The sequence below is a fragment of the Sminthopsis crassicaudata genome, chromosome 4 (genome assembly GCF_048593235.1).
Source record: "Sminthopsis crassicaudata isolate SCR6 chromosome 4, ASM4859323v1, whole genome shotgun sequence".
Lineage (NCBI taxonomy): Eukaryota > Metazoa > Chordata > Mammalia > Dasyuromorphia > Dasyuridae > Sminthopsis > Sminthopsis crassicaudata.
In genome coordinates this window covers 436,647,992-436,669,327 of record NC_133620.1, presented here as the reverse complement: position 1 = coordinate 436,669,327, position 21,336 = coordinate 436,647,992, and the positions used below count along the sequence as shown (strand labels likewise).

Here is a 21,336-nt window from a genome sequence, read left to right as displayed (position 1 = left end):
GTAAAGAATTCCAAGGAAAACAGAATTAGTATATTGGGAAAAGAAAATAGCTCTCTAAAAAATAAAATTGGCCAAATGGAAAAAAACTCATAGAACAAAACAACTCACTTAAAAACTCAATTGGACAATTACAAAAAGAAATTAAAAAATTAAGTAAAGAAAATAATCTATTAAAAATCAGAATTGAACAAATGGAAATGAATGACTTGAGAAGACACCAAGAATAAGTCAAGCAAAACCAAAAAAACTGAAACAATGGAAAAAATATCAAATATCTTCTTGGAAAAACAACAGACCTGGAAAATAGATTTGGGAAGGATAATCTGAGAATTATTGGACTTCTTGAAAAATATGATGAAAAAGAGAACCTAGACACTATTTACCAGGAAATTACCAAAGAGAACTGCCCAGATACTATAGAACAGAGGGAAAAATAGACATTGAAAGAATTCATCAATCACCTACTGAAAGAGACCTTACAATCAAAACTCCAAGAAATATAGCGGGCCAAATTCCAGCTTACTCAGAACACGGAAAAAATACTACAAGCGGCTAGAAAAAAAACAATTCAAAGATAGAGGAATCACAATAAAGATTACTCAGGATCTAGCAGTGTCCACATTAAAGGATCGAAGGGTCTGGAATCTGATATTCCGAAAGGCTAAAGAACTTGGTATGCAGCCAAGAATAACTTACCCAGTCAAAATGAGCATTTTTTTTTCCCCAGGGAAGAAGATGTACATTCAATGAAATAGGTGAATTTCATCTATTTCTGATGAAAAAAACTGGAACTAAAAAAGTTTGACCTCCAAATACAGGACACAAGAGAAACATAAAAAGATAAAAATATTTCTGTTATAAATATACATAAAGAACACACATGTATAATTTGTTCTAGAAACTAGAGGTGTAAAGGAAATTGTATCAGAAAAAGGATAAAGTGGGTGTACTACATCTCACAAAGAGGCAAAGGAAACATATCTGAGAGAAAGAAGGGAGAGGGATGAATATAGTGTGTATCTTACTCTCATCAGAATTGGCTTAAAAAGAAAAATATTAGACATATTCGATTTACAGAGAAACTTCTCCCACCTCATTGAAAAGTGAGAGGGGAAAAGTGAAAAGGGAAGGAGAAGTAAGCTAAGCTTAAGGAAATACAGAAATTGTGAGGAAAAAGGCATAAGAAAGGGGGAGGAATTCTTAAGGTCGGGGGAGGGATCCTAAAAAGGAAGGGCTATGAGAGGCAAGTGGGGCTCACAAGTTTAATACTGGGGAGGGGGGTAAGGAGGAAGGAGAAGAGAAAAGCATAATCCAGGGGTCACAAGATGGTAAGTAATACAGAATTAGTAATTTTAACCATAAATATGAATGGAGTAAACTCCCCCATAAAGCAGAAGCAGATAGCAAACTGGATTACAAGCCAGAATCCTACAAAATGTAGTTTACAGGAAACACAGTTGAAGCAGGGCAATACATAGAGAGTAAAGGTAAAAGGCTGGAGCAAAATCTACCATACTTCAGGTGAAGTAAAAAAAAGCAGGGGTAGCCATCCTGATCTCAGATCAAGCAAAAGCAAAAATTGATCTAATTAAAAGAGATAAGGAAGGGCACTATATCTTGCTAAAGGGTAGCATAGATAATGAAGCAATATCAATATTAAACATATATGCACCAAGTGGTGTAGCATCTAAATTTTTAAAAAAGAAGTTAAGAGAGCTGTAAGAAGAAATAGACAGCAAAATTATAATAGGAGATCTCAACCTTGCACTCTCAGAACTACATAAATCAAACAACAAAATAAATAAGAAAGAAGTCAAAGAGGTAAATAGAATACTAGAAAAGTTAGGTATGTTAGATCTTTGGAGAAAACTAAATGGACACAGAAAGGAGTACACTTTCTTCTCAGTAGTTCATGGAATCTATACAAAAATTGACCATATATTAGGACATAAAAACCTCAAATTCAAATGCAGAAAGGCAGAAATAATAAATGCATCCTTTTCAAATCAGGATGCAATGAAAATTACATTCAATAAAAAGCCAGGGGAAAATAGATTTTAAAAAAAAATTGGAAACTAAATAATCTGATATTAAAGAATGATTGGGTGAAACAGCAAATCATAGACATGATAAATAACTTCACCCAAGAAAATGACATTAATGAGACATCATATTAAAATGTGTGAGATGCAGCCAAAATGGTAATAAGGGAAATTTTATATCTCTAGAGGCCTACTTGCATAAAATAGAGAGAGGTCAATGAATTGGGCTTGCAACTAAAAATGCTAGAAAAGGAACAAATTCAAAATCCCCAAACAAAAAACTTGAAATTTTAAAAATAAAAGGAGAGATTAATAAAATTAAAAAATAAAAAGACCATTGAATGAATTAATAAAACTAAGAGTTGGTTTTATGAAAAAAACAACAAAATAGATAAACCCTTAGTAAATCTGATTTTAAAAAAAGGAAAGAGGAAAATCAAATTGTTAAGTCTCAAAAATGAAAAAGGAGAACTCGCCACCAATGAAGAGGAAATTAGGGTAATAATTAGGAGTTACTTTGCTCAACTTTATTGCCAACAAATTTGATAACTTAAATGAAATGGAAGAACACCTTCAAAAGTATAGCTTGCCCAGATTAACAGAAGAGGAAGTAAGTTTGTTAAAACAGTCCCATTTTAGAAAAAGAAATAGAAAAAGCTATTAATCAACTCCCTAAGAAAAAATCCCCAGGACCAGATGAATTTACATGTGAATTCTACCAAACATTTAAAGAACAATTCACTCCAATGCTATATAAACTATTTGAAAAAATAGGGATTGAAGGAGTCCTACCAAATTCCTTTTATGACACAGACATGGTACTGATACCTAAACCAGGTAGGTTGAAAACAGAGAAAGAAAATTACAGAACAATCTTCTTAATGAATATTGATGCAAAAATCTTAAATAAAATATTAACAAAAAGATTACAGAAATCATCCCAAGGATAATACACCATGACCAAGCAAGATTTATAGCAGGAATGCAGGGCTGGTTCAATATTAGGAAAACTATTAGCATAACTGACTATACCAATAACCAAATTAACAAAAACCATATGATCATCTCAATAGATGCAGAAAAAGCATTTCATAAAATCCAACATCCATTCCTGATAAAAACACTTGAGAGTATAGGAATAAATGGACTTTTCCTTAAAATAGTCAGGAGAATCTATTTAAAACCATCAGTATCATATATAATGGAGACAAACTGGAACCATTCCCAATAATATCAGGAGTGAAACAAGGTTGCCCACTATCACCAATATTATTCAATATTGTATTAGAAATGCTAGCTTAGGCAATAAGAGCTGAGAAAGAAATTAAAGGAATTAGAGTAGGAAATGAGGAAACTAAATTATCACTCTTTGCAGATGATATAATAGTATACTTAAGAGAACCCCAGAGATTCTACTAAAAGCTATTAGAAATAATTCACACCTTTAGCAAAGTTGCAGGATACAAAATAAATCCACATAAATCCTCAGCATTTTTATACATCACCAACAATAGCCAACAGCAAGAGATACAAAGAGAAATTCCATTCAAAATAACTGTTGATAGCATAAAATATTTGGGAATCTATCTACCAAAGCAAAGTCAGGAATTATATGAGCAAAATTACACAACACTTTCTGTACAAATAAAGTCAGAGTTAAATAATTGGAAAAATATTAAGTGCTCTTGGATAGGCCACGCAAAAATATTAAAGATGACAATACTCCATAAACTAATCTATTTATTTAGTGCTATACCAATCAGATTCCCAAAAAACTATTTTAATGACCTAGAAAAAATAACAACAAAATTAATATAGAAGAACAAAAGGTCAAGAACTTCAAGGGAATTAATGAAAAAAAAAAAAAAATCAAATGAAGGTGGCCTAGCTATACCTGATCTAAAACTATATTATAAAGCAGCAGTCACCAAAACCATTTGGTATTAACTAAGAAATAGACTAGTTCATCAGTGGAATAGGTTAGATTCACAGGACAAAATAGTCAATAACTATAGCAAACTAGTGTTTGACAACCCAAAAATCCCAATTTTTGGGATAAGAATTCACTGACAAAAATTGCTGGGAAAACTGGAAATTAGTAAGGCAGAAATTAGGCATGAACCCACACTTAACACCATATACCAAGATAAGATCAAAATGGGTCCATGATTTAGGCATAAATAAGAGATTATAAATAAATTAGAGGAACATAGGATAGTTCACCTCACAGACTTGTGGAGGAAGGAATTTGTGACCAAAGAAGAATTAGAGATCATTACTGATCACAAAATAGAAAATTTTGATTTTATCAAATTAGAAAGCTTTTGTACAAACAAAACTAATGCAAACAAGATCAGAAGGGAAGCAATAAACTGGGAAAACATTTTTACAATTAAAGTTTCCGATAAAAGCCTCATTTGCAAAATATATAGAGAATTGACTCTAATTTATAAGAAATCAAGACATTCTCCAATTGATAAATGGTCAAAGGATATGAACAGACAATTTTCAGATGATGAAATTGAAACTATTTCCACTCATATGAATAGAGTGTTCCAAATCACTATTGATCAAAGAAATGCAAATTAAGACAACTCTGAGATATCATTACACACCTGTCAGATTGGCTAAGATGACAGAAACAAATATTGATGAATGTTGGAGGGGATGTGGAAAAACTGAGACACTGATACATTGTTGGTGGAGCTGTGAAAGAATCCGGCCATTCTGGAGAGCAATTTGGAACTATGCCCAAAAAATTATCAAACTGTGCATACCCTTTGATCCAGCAGTGATACTACTGGGCTTATATCCCAAAGAAATACAAAAGAAGAGAAAGGGACCTGTATGTGCCAAAATGTTTGTGACAGCCCCACAAAAAGGGCTGGAAACTGGAAAATGAATGGATGCCCATCAATTAGAGAATGGTTGGGTAAATTGTGGTATATGAATGTTATGGAATATTATTTTCTGTAAGAAATGACCAGCAGAATGAATACAGAGCAGCCTGGAGAGACTTACATCAACTGATGCTGAGTGAAATGAGCAGAACCAGGAGATCATTATACACTTCAATAACAATACTGTATGAGGATGTATTCTGATGGAAGTGGATGTTTTCAACAAAGAGAAGATCTAATTCAGTTCCAATTGATCAATGATGGACAGACTCAGCTATACCCAGAGAAGGAACACTGGGAAATGAATGTGGACCACTTGCATTTTTGTTTTTCTTCCCAGGTTATTTTTACCTTCTGAATCCAATTCTTCTTGTGCAATAAGAGATTTGTATGGATCTGCACACATATATTCTATCTAGGATATACTTTAACATGTTTAACATGTATATGATTGCCTGCTATCTAGGGGAGGGGGTGGAGGGAGAGAAGAAAAAAATCAGAACAAGTGAGCGCAAGGGACAATGCTGTAAAAAATTACCCATGCATATATTCTGTCAATAAAAAGCTATAATTCAAAAAATAAAAAAATATGCTCCTTGAAAAAAAGACTAGAAAATAGAATAAGCTAACTTTCTTTTTATTACACAATACTAGATTAGGTAAGCAAAGCATTTGACAGTCTCTCTCATATGTTATGGGGGCGGGGGGAAGATAATAGGTATGGCCAAATGATGACAGGTATATTTAGAATGGTTTGAAAAGTGCTCCATACAAGAGGCTCCATTCAATGTTATTTTCTTCTAAGGACAGAGTACCTATATCAATGATCCATTGTTCTCACAACCTGACAAGGCCATTTTCTTTTTTGAATATACATCCTGTTACATTCTTTATTTTAGAGTGGAGATGTCTTTAAATTTGCCCATCTCACATTTCTTTTGAGCTACTACATACAATTCTCCTTTGCTCATAAAATCTGAAACCTTTGATATAAGCATGCCATCCTAGGAAGTCCTGTGTCAGTATCTCCCATGTCTTCACAATCGATTCCAAAGTTTTTCAGAGAAACCTTTAGAGTGTTCTTGTATTGCTTTGTCTAATCTCCATGTGAAGCTTGACTTGGGTGAGTTCTCCATAAAATAGTCTTTAAAACCCCAGCTTCCTTAACTGTAGGTTGTGCCCACCATTTGTGAGGGTTGCAAAATTATAATTTATTACTTGTAAATGTTTGGTTTGTATGCCTTTTTAAATGTATCTATATATTCAAGGTTACATAAAAAAATTTTCAGGAGAAAAGGGGGCACGAGAGGGAAAAGTTTAAGAAGTCTAAGTTTAAGCAAATACATGATTGGCATTTGTATAATGTTCCAGTCCACTTACTGTTCTCTCTGCAATAGAGTGTGAATGCTTGGCAGTTCAGCATGAGAAAAAATTTGAGTAAACTATGATAGCCACACAATTTATGGAAAATTATAAAAGTACTTTAAGATGTCAAACTTTTCAAAAAATAAAGATTCTATTTTCAATGTAAACATACAAGAATTAGTATATAGCTAAGACTACATTTAGTAAATTTAATAAATCATAGTTGGAATGACAAAATCAATTTCATTAAAAGATAGAGAGGCATGGTTAGAAGATCTGAAAAAAGGCTTTATTTAGAAAACCTAAATGTAAAAGTGATAAGGACACTTGAGATAACCATGATGAGAGAATGGAGGGAGCAAATGAAATCAGGATAAAACAAAGCAGAACACATTTCTTTACCTGGATGAGTTGGCTAAATGGCTTGCCTAGAAAAGGTCAGGTCCTGGTCCAAGTCATTTAAGCAGGGGTTAGCAAGAAAGTACATTCAAAGTCCAATAATAAGAGATTAGACGGAGCCAAATTGTACCTATGCAGCCTTTCTAGGAAATTAAGTCGCTTAACAGTGTTACTGGGTAGTTATCCAACCTCATCCCCCCTCTTCAGTCCCTTCATAATAGCTAGCACTCATAGATGCTTTAAGGTTTGCAAAGCATTGTACAAATAGTATCTCATTTTATCCTCACAACATCAGAGGTGAAGGGAGTGTTAATTTTAATCTCCAGGGAAATTAAGGCAGACAGAGTCACACAGCTAGTTAAGTGGCTAAGGCAGGATTTGAACCACCGTTTTTCTGTCTGGAAGTCTAGCGCTCTATCCACAATGCTATCCAATTTTAACAGAACTATCCTGACATTTCTAGGCTATTCACATAGTGTCGGTTTCATTTTTCAAAGCACAATTTTAACTGTAATGTCAGTTAGTCAAAAAATATTTAATAAGCATCGACTATGTGCCAGGCATAGTATGAAGTACTGAGAAAATACATAAATGACAGCAAAGATAGCCCCTGCCTTCAAGGAGTTTTCAATTGAATGTGGAAGAAAATACAAAAGGAGGTTGGGAAGAAGAGTGGAAGGGGGCATGTTCAAACACACAAGTCCACTTAGGAAGTGGACCTCACAAGTATAAAACAAGGAAGTATAGCTATTAAGTCAACACACCTTGTGTTGATAGATTAAATGAACTAGAGATGTTAATCTGCTGCAGAGAAAATTCATTAGGAATATGGGAATGTATTGACCATCTTCAAGTATTTTAAGGGCTGTCATATGAAAAATAAATTGAAGTTCCTCCACTTGGAACCAAGAAGTGGTGTAAAGGTCAATCATACCTGAGATCAATTCTAGGTACCTTCAATCATTCTAACCCAATGCCTACTCCAGGAATTCTGTTGGCTGATAATCATTTCCTTAATACCAGTGACGTTTAATTCAAAAAACATATCAACAATAATATAGCTATCCACTAAGAAAACATAGAAGGAATTGAACCATTTAAGAGTCTTGTGGGTACCGCTAAGTCCAAGAATCATCAGTCCCTTTGAACTCCAAATCTCAAAGATCAGAAAAATTAGCAGTTAGAAATCATGACAGGCTGTCCAAACAGGTAACAAACACTACTCAAAAATCAAATGTCTTATAACATTACTCAGCATTAAAAAGGACCACCACTTCCTACAATGGCCCTCCTCTTTGTGTGATTCCCCAGACCCTCACCACTTCTTTGGCATTAACTCCAATATGTATGTCATCTCCCCTTTTGGAAGATAAAATTTTGTATTCCAGCTGTAGCACAGTGCCTCGCATAGAAAAAGTCCCTTAATAAATTCTTTTTCTTTTACTCATTCATTCATTTGGTCAGTTATTTAACCTCTACAGATCTGTTTCCTCATCTGCAAAAGGAAGTGACCTCTTTTTTATCTTTGTAATCTTTTGCAACATTCTCTTTAAAATGTAATGTTCTCTTATCATAGGTATGAATCTTGTGGAACTATATTAAGTACTAAGTACATGTACTGAACTAAAGAACTGTTAAGCACCATGCTAAATAACCATCGTCTCTATCAATTGCACTGAGTTAGCACCTTGTAAAAATCCTTGTTTCAAATTCAGAGTTCTGGCCCATAACAATCTTTAATCCAATACTTTTAAAAAGTCAATATGACTGTTTCTCTGATCTTCAGTTTTTTATGTATTAAAAAAAAGGAGATAGTAGAATATAGCAATGTTTTTCTCCAAGACAGTGAGAACAGGGAGATGAGACTATGATAACTAAATACACAACTTTAAGTATTAAATGTTACTCTGTGGGGAAAGATCTTTTTAAAAAAATGTTCGACTTTAAAGTGACTCAGTAAGAGTAGTTACTTTAATCAATAAAAGAAGTGGTCTTAAAAAAAAAGTTCTATCTGAAAGGAATGGATTTTAATGAAAGTGAGTTTGTGAGTATCAATATTACTTTTACAATTCAAATTACTTCAATGCTAAAATGCATACTTTCCCAATAGCTTTGTGAGTCTTTTTAATGTTACATTCATTTATACCTCAAGTTGTAGACAACCAATTCACTTACTTTCTAGCAAGTTAAAGATCAAAGAAGAGAAAACTACAATCCTGTTTTTAAAAAGCTACATTTTGATATTCAGCCTACCCTAATACAGTCCTCTTTTCTGGAAACTACTGGTCCAATAATTCTCCATAATACCCTTTTTTCAAAGTACTTCTTTCTCATTAATTCAGTATTTTTTGAAGGGGAGAATCAAGTCAATTTAAAAGCAGATTCTTTGTTCATAAAACAGTATGATATTGGGCATTGGGGAAAGATGAATCAGGTTTAGAAACAGAATTAAGATTTTTTTTTTTTAACCGACAATGGTTTTACTTAAAAATTTGGCTCTTAACATATTTGTTGTTTCAAATGGAAATGATCAGCTAAATCTAACAGAGATTAATAAACACTTGAGAACTTAGGTCAAAAAAGTTTTTTTCTATTGCATTTGCATGTTACCCCAATAAGATTTTATTAAAAATTATCTTCACAGAACGTGTGATGATCAACTATGAAAAACTTGGGTTTTTCTCAGTGGTTCAGTGATCCAAAGTAATCCCAACAGACTTTGGACAGAAAAGGTCATGTGAATCCAGAAAAAGAACTAAGGAGATTAAATGTAAACCAACACATGCTGTTTTTTTTGTTTGTTTGTTTTTTAATCTTTCTCATGGTTTTTCCCCTTTTGCTCCGATTTTTCTCCCCCACCATTCATAAACCAATGTATATTAAAAATAAATAAATTTACTACAAAAAAAGTCATCTTCCACAAAGGCAATAGTGTCTATTAGTGCTCTAGTGAAGAGTTCTTTTTCATTATTATCTGTGACCAGGGTATTAAATATGCCAAAGTACCATTTCTCTATTTTATCTGACAGATTTCAGAGTGCATTTATCCACAAAAATTATGTTGTTATCTTATTCAGGAAGGGATGCCACTTTGATAGTTATTATAAAAATGAGAAGAGACAATCATGTAAAAGAAATGTCTTCTATTTAGGACAAGGATCAGTAAACATAATAAATCAATGAGGTTTTTTTTTATCCTGTGAATATTTAATATAAATAGCCTTGTTCTGGGAGAAAATGATAAAGCTTCCCATTTATGGTATAAATAAATCAAAAATAGACAAGAACATTTTGTTAGGGTAGTATATAGCTCTCATTTACTTTCCTGCCCTACAAAGTATAACCGATATAAATTTTTCCTTAGAGTTAATATATATATAACTTGTTTTGTTTGAAAAATAGCAAATTAATCATGGTATAAATTAAACTTTGTTTTTAGGTTTGTATAAGATATGAGAATTTGCTGCTGACCTAATTCTAGAATTATGTCATTCAAGAAGTTCTGTTGATTCTTGAATGCTTTTAGGGCCTCATTATTAGCTTTCCAAAGCCAAAAACTATTCATAGCTTCTAATACAAAATACCAAGAGAAAAAGTAAATATACTGTGAATTTCCAGTTTAAAAGAAGATGAGGAAAGAAGAAAGTTTATTGAACTCTTAATAATTTAGCATATGGTTCACTTTACTAAAAAAGATGTTCTCTAGTCCTCAAGTGCCATAATTTCATTGATCTATACAGAGTTCTAAATACACAAACTCTCTCTACCATTGCAAATTAGCAATTGTTCCGAATGTTCTATCTAAAGAAAGTAGTCTGGGATGCTGAAAGGTAAATGTCTTCTGATGATAGCAAAGTCAGCACACCTAGTTAGAGATGGAACTTGAGCCAAGGTTGGTCTATCTACTGTGATGCAATGCTACCATTAAAACAATGGTGGTTTCTCAAACAGATCATTCAATCTCCTAGCAAACTATGAAAGGCTAATAGTAGCAATGATGTTCCTGCCATCACTGTGCATTGTTAAAGTGCTACTTTTACTTATGCCATTAATAATTCTTAGTTCAATCATTTGATGAAAATCTAACATAAAAGCCATTGTCTAGAAGCCTTTTCACAATGTATGTCTTGTAAATGCACCAGTAAATTAGTAAAAAGCCTTTTCTGGTATCTTAAATAAATTCTAATCTTTAAGATCAAACAACTTTCTCCTTTCTAAAAGGAGGCCTGATGGCACCTAGCAATCTGCTAAGCATTTAGTATGTACTTAATGTGAGAATTAGAAGGTTTGGTTTCCACAGAGATATGAAAATTAAATTGGAGAAATGCAGAGAAATGAAATTTAAATTAGAAAGGTGAAGCCTAAGAAATGGAGAATGGGACTCTAAACAAGGAAACAACTAATAAAAGGAAAATATAATCAAGAGTTGGGGATTCAGACTTGGAAAAGGCAGAAAATGTAACCAAAGGTAGGGATTGAGAATAAGAAACCACACTGAAACATGCTGTTGGTTGACTGGCAGATAGTTGTCCTCCTTTCTTGAAGATGATTAAAATGACATCACTAAGTTAAGAGTCAAATTGCATTGTGGCCAATTGTGGCTGATCAGACTAATACAAGCTCAGAATGTTCCGCCACAAATTAGACACAAATAGCCCTTTGAATATTTGAGGAGGGGGGGTTCTCTAACTTTGCACATCTTATGATTCTTCTGGACTAATTTCATTCTGCTTTCCTCCTAGAGCACAGCCCCTTCTCTGATGAGGGCATGCCATGCTGAGTGGTCTTGTGTGAGTGTCTCTCATGTCATATAAGCTATTGCAAAGTTCTTGAGAGAGACCTTGAGAGTATCCTCATATCATTTTTTTCTAACCATCCTGTGAGCTCTTATCCTGTGTGAGTCTTTCATAAAATAATCTTTTTGGCAAGTATACATCTGGCATTTGAACAATGTGGCTAACCTAAGAGAGTTGTGAAGTTGGAATGCCTGATGGTTTGGTTCGAGAAAGGACCTCCGTGTCTGGTACCTTATCCTGCCATGTGATCTTCAGAATCTTCCTAAGACAATCCAAATGGAAGCCATTCTATTTCCTGGTGTGGCACTGGTATACCATCCAGGTTTAACAGGCGTACAATAATGACATCAGCATAGCAACTCTCTAGATCTTCAGTTTGGCAGTCCATCTAATCCCTTTCTTATCCCATACTTTTCTTTGTGGCCTCCCAAATACTGAGCTAGCTCTGGCAATGTGTGTGTCAATCTCATTATCAATGGACCCTGTAAAATGGATTCAGAGGTGATCATTTAGAACAAGTGGAGATTTGGAAGGAAGGTGTGATGATGCCATCTGAGGAGGAGACAGGCTTCCTTGAAGGAATGGGAACCTTTGTAGCATTCAGTGGGGGAGAGGGGAGAAAAAGAGAGAAGGGGAAGAATCAGGGCAAGGATTGAACAATATCCAAATAAGGTGAAGGTAAAGGTGAAGGGAAAGTGTAATGCTATAATCAGGAAAGGAGATAAACACTCCTATGAGGGGATGAAACACTCCAAATTGGCTGTGACTTTTGTGCTACTCAATCAATGGGAATCAGAGGAAGGACTTTCATGTCAGGTATTAAAAAAAAAAAACAAAAAAAAAACCCTGTCTATTGATGATAAGGGTGCAGTTGTGTAAATAAAGACATTTTACTTGGCCTCTCCCAAGTCCAATAGAGTGATTTCTCACACTTAATATTGAGCCTAATTTCTTAGAAATTATGCACTTAACATTTTTAGGTTAAAACACTGTTATTTAGCTGTTTCAGTCCAGACTCTTCATAACCACGTTTTCTTGGCAAATATACTGTGGTGCTTGGCTGTTTCCTTTTCTAGCTCATTTTATACATAAAGACTCTCCGAGGCAAAAAAGGTGAAATGGCTTGCCCAGATTAGATAGCTAGGAAATGTCTGAAGCCATATTTGTACTCATGAAGATGAGTCTTATTGATTCCAAGCCCAACATTTCGCACTGTGGCATCATTCACAGCCCCCAAAAAACATTAAAAGAAGCCATAGTCTAATTTATATGCCAAGTTTTCTGTCAAAATCCCATTACAAAGAATATCATCATCTAAAAAGATGTTATAGAAGAGTGAAAGTGATTTTTAACAGCAAAACTCTATTGCTTGAATTGCATTATTCAACTTACTAGGTTGCTTTGTGTGGTCCCTATTTCTAAAAAAAATTATTCCCTATGACAAAAATGCTATTATGTACTGCCAAAGGGGAAAAGGAAAAGAGGACTAAGTTTAAGCCACCAGGGGTCATTAGCCCTGGACAAGTTCTAAAGGTTCTCTCTTCAGAGACTCCTGGTCTTGTAGTGATTCAGGCTTTTTGAACACTTCCTGTGTCAAGCCCTTTCCAAGCTGGATTTCCTCAGCCTTTCCCACCTTATTATATGTTATCTTCTGACAGATTTGAAGCCTGTCAAATCCTACCTCATGTATGTCATTGTCTTCCATTTCTGTGGTTTTGCAACAACTGCCACAAACTCTTGGAATGACTCCTCCTCCTCTATGTCCTAAAATAACCTCTTTTCCTACAAAACTCAACTCCAGCACTACCTTTTCCATGAGGTCTTTCCTGATCCTCCCAGCAGTACATGGCTTCCTCCTAAAAACCAGATTCTATTATCCAAATACTCACTGCACATGTCCTCTTGCCTCAATAAAATGTATCCTCAAAAGAGATGGACTATTTCATTTCTGTCTTTCCATCTCCAAAACCTGTAATAGTGCCTGACATAGAGTAGGCCTTTAATGAAAAAATACATTACAAAGTGCTTTTACTACCAAATATAAATAATTATTAAAATACTACTTATTCTAAGGGAATAAAATAATTTAATGAGAATGTTATTGTAACACAAAAAAAATTAGAAAAACAAATCCTTCACTAAAAGTTCCACATTAATGTCTTTTCTGGTGAGACAGTGATCCAGGTTCTAGAAATCTTGAAAAGCTAGACTCCAACACTGTAAGAAAGAGTCAACAGAACCACACAATAGCTCCTATATATATTGTAAGATCTTTTAATTACTTCACATATACAATCCCATTTGACAGAAAACCAGAAGTCACAGAACCTGCCCATCTCTTATGAGGTACTTGGCCTAGCTTGAGGTCTGTGGCCTTGAGGAGCTACAAGAAGGAAACTTCACAGGCCAACCAAAGACCACTGAGACAGCCATGTGGGCATCTGCATGGTACTACAAAAAGGGAAACAGTTGTTTGTAGGTTCCATGTCTAGAATGCAATTCCCTCTTGACTGAATTCCTCTCTTTCCCATCTGGGTAGTCACTTCCTTCCTAGTTTCTCCTTACCCACTGAGCTGGAAGAAATCTCTAAAAGTCTCACAGTGAAATCAGATTGTTTCATTCTCTGAACTTTTATAACCAAGGCCAATCATGGAAGAGAGGAGGCTCTTATCAAGTCCTTCTTGACGGATCAGCAATATTCTGTCTTATACATGCTTTTGGCACAGAAGGTAGGGATGCTGTTTAGTCATGTCCAATTCTTCAAGAACCATTCTATCCATGGAATTTTATGGGCAAAGATACTGAAGTGGTTTGCCAATTCCTTCCCCAGTGGATTAAAGCAAACAGCTAGCAGGGATCTGAGGACACTTGAACTCAGGTCTTCCTGACTCCAGACCTGGCACTTAATCTCTACTAATCTACTTCCTGGTTTTTTTTGCTTGTTTGTCTTACGATTGTAGGGGTAGGTGCTATGATCTTTATCTTCTTGTTCCCCCCAATTCCTCTATGTTCTAGCCAAAACATACAGTTTACTCCTCCATGCTTCCAATAAAAGGGCCTCTGCAAAAATCTTAACAGATACATTTTTTAAAATGTGAATCAATACTTACACAAAATTACAAATACTTGGTGAATTAACAGTAAAGTTTTTTTCTTACTTTTCCTCAAATTTTCTAGTAAAAAGAAGATGGTAATCATTAGGAAGAATACTGACATCTGATCATCACGACATGCTTTAGTTACCAACCAAAAAATATACCTGGCTACCCTTTCCAGTATCTGTTGCACTTCCACTCCTAGCTCTCCCAGCAACACCCCCACAGGAGGGAAAATACTAACCCTTCTTCTTCCTCACTGCTACTTCCTGACTCTACTAAAATCATCAATCTCTCCTCCTCTAAGATTTTACAATCCAAATAAATCACCCAAACCTGATCCTGAAGACCATTACTTATTAACACAGAACATTCTCCTTTTTTCTCAGTAAGTTCAGTGATTGGCTCACAATCTTCACCTGGGAACACCTATACATATGGATATTCCCTTCAATTTATCCTAACATCTTAGTTCCTAAATTGACCAATTTCCATGACCTATTTTTCAATTCTACCTCAACTATACTCAGATACCCCTCAGATACTGCCATTATCCTAAAGTATTCTACTTTCGTCTAATCAAACAATTTTTAGCATTCCACGTTTACCTAGGCCTTACTACTGCTCACCCTGTTCTGTAATTTCTCCATACTATTTGAACCTTCTACCTCTTGGTTTTTTTCCCAAGCCACCAGCCCTTTGTAAACTACACCCATCTTCATTTCCTGCCTGGACTTCTTACACAGTACACTACTATCTACAGTTGGCCATATCTGGATAGGAATTTGAGCTCTTTCATCACTTGGCACACTACGACAAACTCCCAAATTGGTATTATTTTCCCTGTCTCACTCTTTCCTATCTGCATGCTGCTGAATATAAGCTGGAGAAAATTACAAAATCATGCTGACTGGGTCACTAAATAATCTAATATATACTCAAGTAGACCTGCACTGCAGGGAAGAAACCCTTTTAAACCTCCCAAATCAACTTCCTATCTCATCACCACACTATATGATCCAAAAGAAAACAAGAGGCCACTTGAGTCTATAAAGCAGCAAAGTGATATGGTTAGACTTACAAATTAAGAATATCACAATGACATTCATGTGGAAAATTGAATGAAGATGAGATAAAGTAAAGGGAGGGATACTAAATTACTTAGTTATTATAATAGTCTAAGAGAAATGAAAAAGGCATGACAGGACAGAGATGTGACAGTATAAAAAGTAAATATAAGAGAAATATGGGAAGTAGAATTAATAGAATCTGAAGTGGACAATGACACATGATTCCTAAGTTGTAAGCCTAGTAGACTGAAATAATGGTGGTGGCCTTAAGATAAACAGAAAAATTCTGAGAAAGGGGAGTATTAGGGGAAAACATAATGAGTTATGCTTTGAACAAAGTAAGTTTGAGATATCTTTGGGACACACAGGTGAAGATGTCTTGCCCCAGTAGTTTGTGATCTATGAGTGAAGCTCAGAAGAAAGATGAGAGGACTTTTGAATCACAGTCACAGAGAGCAAACTTTTTTCCAAATTGTATTATATTGTAACAAAGATTGAAATACAACACTCAATCTTTTTAGGAACTTATCTGCTTCTTGTGAAGATCCAAAAAAGAAAAAAAAAAAAAAAAATCGCTATCATATTTTTCTATTCTATGGACTATCTTAAGAACAATTCTTCTTCAAATATCTAAGTCCTTTATAAATTATTCTAACTGGGCAATCTACCTAATACATTAAAAACTGCTTTTTCCCCCCCAGAACCCGAGAAATTACTTTGTTTGCTAAGTGGCAAAATGATACTATTTAATGTCTTTTACCTCTTGTCCTGAAAGGTAGTATGCTGCAAGAAGTCCTCCAATGAAACGAATATTGACCTCAAATACCGACACCTCTGAATTCTGTAAAGAAAAAAAAAAAATTCTAATCAATAAAAAAACTGAGAAAGTTATTCCTTTGGGAAAGCAACAATACTGAAAAACTTCTGCCAAGGGCATACAATATGTCTGAATAATGTATCCATCACCCTTGAAAACACCCAAAGAAAAAATGATAAAATCAACTTTCATTTAACCTCATGATAGAAAAAGGCAAAACAATCCACATATAACTGTTTCTACCACCAGGCTTTGGCACTCTACTTCGTTTCTGGAATTCTATCAATTTTTATGAGAAACACAAAAGCTACTGATAAGATATTTTTGATGTGCTACATAGTTACACACATGAAAAAAAATCAAAGGGAACACTGTACCCATGTCTCCTTGACTATAATGCAGCGAACACTGTCAGACTGTAATGTGGGTAGAAAACTTGATTCATGGAACATGGAGGACAATGTAGCTTCTAACATACTTTAGTTAAAACTTCTTCTGGCTTCCATGAGAAAAGGAGCAAAGTAGAAGAGAACTTGAATAAAATAAGGAGAAAGAAATGCAATTATGACTTAGAGTAGTCTAAACTATTAAAGAAACCCAAGATTGAATTTGGAGAAAACCAGAAGAAAATTTCAAGAAAAAATAATTCTCCATGTCAAGTACTGTAGAGTTTTTACTTCAAGCTTCTAAGAAGGAAAGAAATAGGATATAAAAGGACTGGGGAAAGTCAAAAAAATAAGGACATTAAGTAGAAGATTCAAAATAAAAAATGAGAAGGTAGCTGGCAAGACAAAGCAAGGTTAAGTGAAAAAAGATATCAACACAAGCAAAATCAAGAAAAATGAAGACAGTGGTGGGATGGAACACAATGGAAAAACAGATCAGAAGGCAGATAAAGGACTGAAGGACTGTACCCATGTATATGTTAAGACTAAGAGAAAAGGAAAATGATGGCAGACTAAGAAGCCATGATGGATCTGAAATAGAATCCTACCAAGTGATTAAAGTTGAAGTACAAGTCATCTTTTCTTTCTGTCATCCTGGAGCAAGTATCTAAGACATGACAGAACATTCCAAGATTGATCACAAACTCTCTGGGTTACAAGCCACTATGACCACTTCCTTGTACCACCAAGGACCTTGCTTCAGAGAGCCCAGCTCTCCAGCCTCCCCTTGAGCCTAGGCCAACTTTACTTTTCCTACCTTCTCTTAGGGTTTCTCTTCCAGGACTCCATCCTCAAGAAGATGCTAGAGATGCTAAACAATTTCATCAAGGCCTGCTAGGGCATTGGCTCAGGCAAGGTGAACTTGCAGAACATGGAGTCATCCTACATTTTCCTGAAGCAATTCTCCCTGTACTAAAAGAGCTTTCACACCTATTACTGTGAACCCAATCTGGCCAAGGGCATTAATCTCACCATCTCCAAAATTTCAAAACATGTCAGCAATGAAGGTATCTTCATTCAATACCCTAGGCTTAAGAACAGAGTAAATACATTGGCACTAAAAAAAAAAAAGACTATGAGATGAATTTAGATATTAAACACTAATTCTAAAACAAGAATATAGCTGTGTAGTAAAAATGCCTTCTGGTGAATCTGCACAAATCTATACAGTTCTATCATGGTAGAAAGTCTACTCTAACTTACTGTAAAAAGATGTATATAAGTGAATTAGTTAATTTGGAACTTTGTACTTCAATATATGGCTTTCTTTACCAAAATCCCTCCATGTGCTCCTACAGTAACACCCATTTGCTGTGGTATATAATAAGATAGCAAACATGGAATAATTAAGATTACTTGGTTCACAAAAAAGAAGATAAAAGAGTTCACACACGTTTTTTAAGAACTACTTTTGAGATATTGACAATGTATTTAGCTGTGAAGTCTTTTCAACCTTAACTTTCAATCTGAACTCTATATATTTACTTACTTGTAAGTAAATTCTTACTGACATTCTTCAGAGTAGCATCTTCAAACAGGACCCTGCTCTGATGTAAAAATTTACATGATTCTCAGCCACAACAAAAATTAGTGTAAAAATTGTTGCTTTTATGGTTTTACTCTACAATTAATAAATATAAAGCATTAAAGAATATTATTCCTTCCCAAGACCCAAAACAAACAAAATAAATTTTGGTGGTTCACATGAAGAAAAACGATAATGCCACTTCCAAAGATCACAAGTTTGGGTAAGAAAATGAAGATCATAGGGACAAGTTTGGTTTTCTTTACTGTTGAAGAATGAAGATGGTATGTGATAAGAGAACAGTAGTATACAATACAGAGACCTCCAATCAGAGATAAAGTCTACTTAAAAGAAGGCTAGCAGGAATGTTAGATGTCATGCAAATCTACTTTAAAAACATTAAGTGAAAAAGTATAAGAAATAAGAAAACTTCCTTCTCCATCTAAACAGCATAGAAAGTAGCTAAAATGAAGGAAGAAGGAAAACAATGGAGACAGGTGAAAATTTGTAGGAAACAAGAAACCCATGACCTCAACATTTTGCACAATGATTCACAAAATTTAACCAACAAACAAGGGGCACAAAAGAGCCAATTTTGGCCTCACGAGAGAATTTTAGTATGATGAAACTTATGAATGAACCATGGTTCTGGATAGGTATAATTTATTTAAAGCAACTGATGATAGTGGTGGTGACAACAAACATTTATATAGTATTTCTATGTCAGGCACTGTGTTTATTTATTTATTTTTAACAAATATCTTATCATAAAAGAAGGAAAAAAACCCACACGTGCAAAAATGTTTGTAGCAGTCCTTTTTGTAGGAAGAAGGAACTGGAAATAGAGTAGTTGCCCAACAAGTGAATGGCTGAATAAATTATGGTATATGAATGTAATGGAGTACTATTGTTCTATAAGAAATGATGAGCAGAATGATTTCAGAAAGGCCTAGAGAGACTTATATGAACTGATGCTCAGAGAAGTGAGCAGAAACAGGAGATCATTGTACACGGTAACAACAAGATTATGTGATGAGCAACTATGATGAACTTGAATCAATGTGATGATTCAAAGCAGTTCCAATAGATTTGTGATGGAAAGAGCCATCTACATCCAGAGAGAGAATTCTGGAGAAGGAATATGGATCAAAGCATAGTATTTTCAAGTCTTTGTTGTTATTGTTGGTTTAGTTTTTTTCCCCCTCATTTCTATTTTTCCTTTGATCTGATTTTTCTTGAATAGCATGATGAATATAGAAATATGTTTAGAAAAATTCTACATGTTTAACTTTATACTGAATTGCTTGCTATCTTGGGGAAGGGGGGAGGAAAGAAAAAAAATTGAAACACAAGATTTTGCAAAGATGAATGTTGAAAACTATCTTTGCATGTATTTGGAAAAATAAAATACTATTGGGAAAATATATATATTATCTCATTTGATCCTCACAACAACTCCATAAAGTGGGTTCTATTTTTAACTCCATTTTATAGATGATTAAATGACATGCCCAGGGTCATGCGGATAACATGTCTGAGGCTGCATTTGACTTCAGTTCCAGTACTCTTATCAACTATGCTACCTAGCTGCATCTGCAAAATAGTTAATAGGAATTTGAAATAAGAATGTATATTTCCATAAGGAAATCCAGAGACAGAAAGCAAGGAGCATTACAATGAAAGTCAATGGAAGGAGAAGTATGCATAATTTTAACATTGGCACATACTAAAGAATATCCAGACAAAAAAAAAGGAAGTACAAAAGGTATTTGAGAAAAAGATCATAAAACTAGCATAGAGACATAATTACATTAATGACAAAAGAGTTCGGATATCTACATATCTGCTTGAAGTTTTGTCACAAACTGCATATAACTGTCAAAAAACTGCAAGAACTTTTTGGATTCCCTTAGTGATGATTTCATACTTCAAAAAGTAGAGAATCCAACTTGAGAATCCAACAAGGGGAAATTCTACACTGGATCTGATTCCTATGGACTAAAATCCATCAACGTGGATGCATAGCTAACTCATTTACCAACTTAACTGAATAAAATTGAAGATGGGCGATGTCGTGATTTCCGAAAACAGAAAATAATTTTATTAGCAAATGAGCTTGACTTCTAGTCCCAGAAACATTCTAGAAGAATTTATTAAAGAAAGGATTGGCAACAATCTAGAAGGAAGATGTAATTATACTTAGCCAGTATGACACTTCATCAAGAAAGAATAAGTCAACCCTAATTAATTTTATTTTTTTCTATGAATGAGTTATAAATTACTAGATCAGAGATGTTCTGCAGCCAGAGTTTACCTAGATTTCAGCAAGGCTTTTGGTAAAATATTCCACATTATTCTCATAATGAATATAGATAGATATGGTGTAAATAGCTATATAATAAATTGCAAGAAGTGGCTAATAACATGGTTGACCCCAAAAAGCAATGGCTAAAAGTACCAAATGGGTACAAGATCTTCAGTGCAATATCCCAGGAATTTGTGTTACTTGGCCCTATTTTTAGCAAAGAAATGGATAAAGGCACAGATAGAACAGTTATCAAATAAACAGATGAGAATATGTGAAAGAAAGATTGGATTTGTTCTGTTTATGCCTCAAGAGGAAGAACAAGTAATAGTAAAATCTGTAAAGAGGCAAATGTTCTTGTGGAGAAAAGGCAGCCATTTTATCTGAGCTCTATACCAAATCCTTTGAACATCTTTAAATAATACCATAAAACAATTCCTGGAGCAGCAAAACCCACAAAAGGAAAGGGTGAATAATTTTCTAGACCAAACAACTTAAGAAACTAAGCATGAAAAGTCTGTCCCACCGGAGTGAGAGTGTAACACAGCCCAACACAGACCCAGCCCCAACCCCAGA

At 34.5% G+C, this 21,336-nt stretch overlaps 1 protein-coding gene across 1 annotated transcript in view; it reads right to left on the bottom strand.

The window, feature by feature from the left end:
- Positions 1-21,336, bottom strand: part of MAN1A2 (mannosidase alpha class 1A member 2) — a 200,317-nt gene that overhangs the window by 77,093 nt on the left and 101,888 nt on the right. Inside the window, exon 5 of the mRNA XM_074263218.1 lies at positions 16,428-16,508. Within this exon, the coding sequence (XP_074119319.1) occupies positions 16,428-16,508 (81 nt within the window). The remainder of the gene's footprint in view (positions 1-16,427; positions 16,509-21,336) is intronic.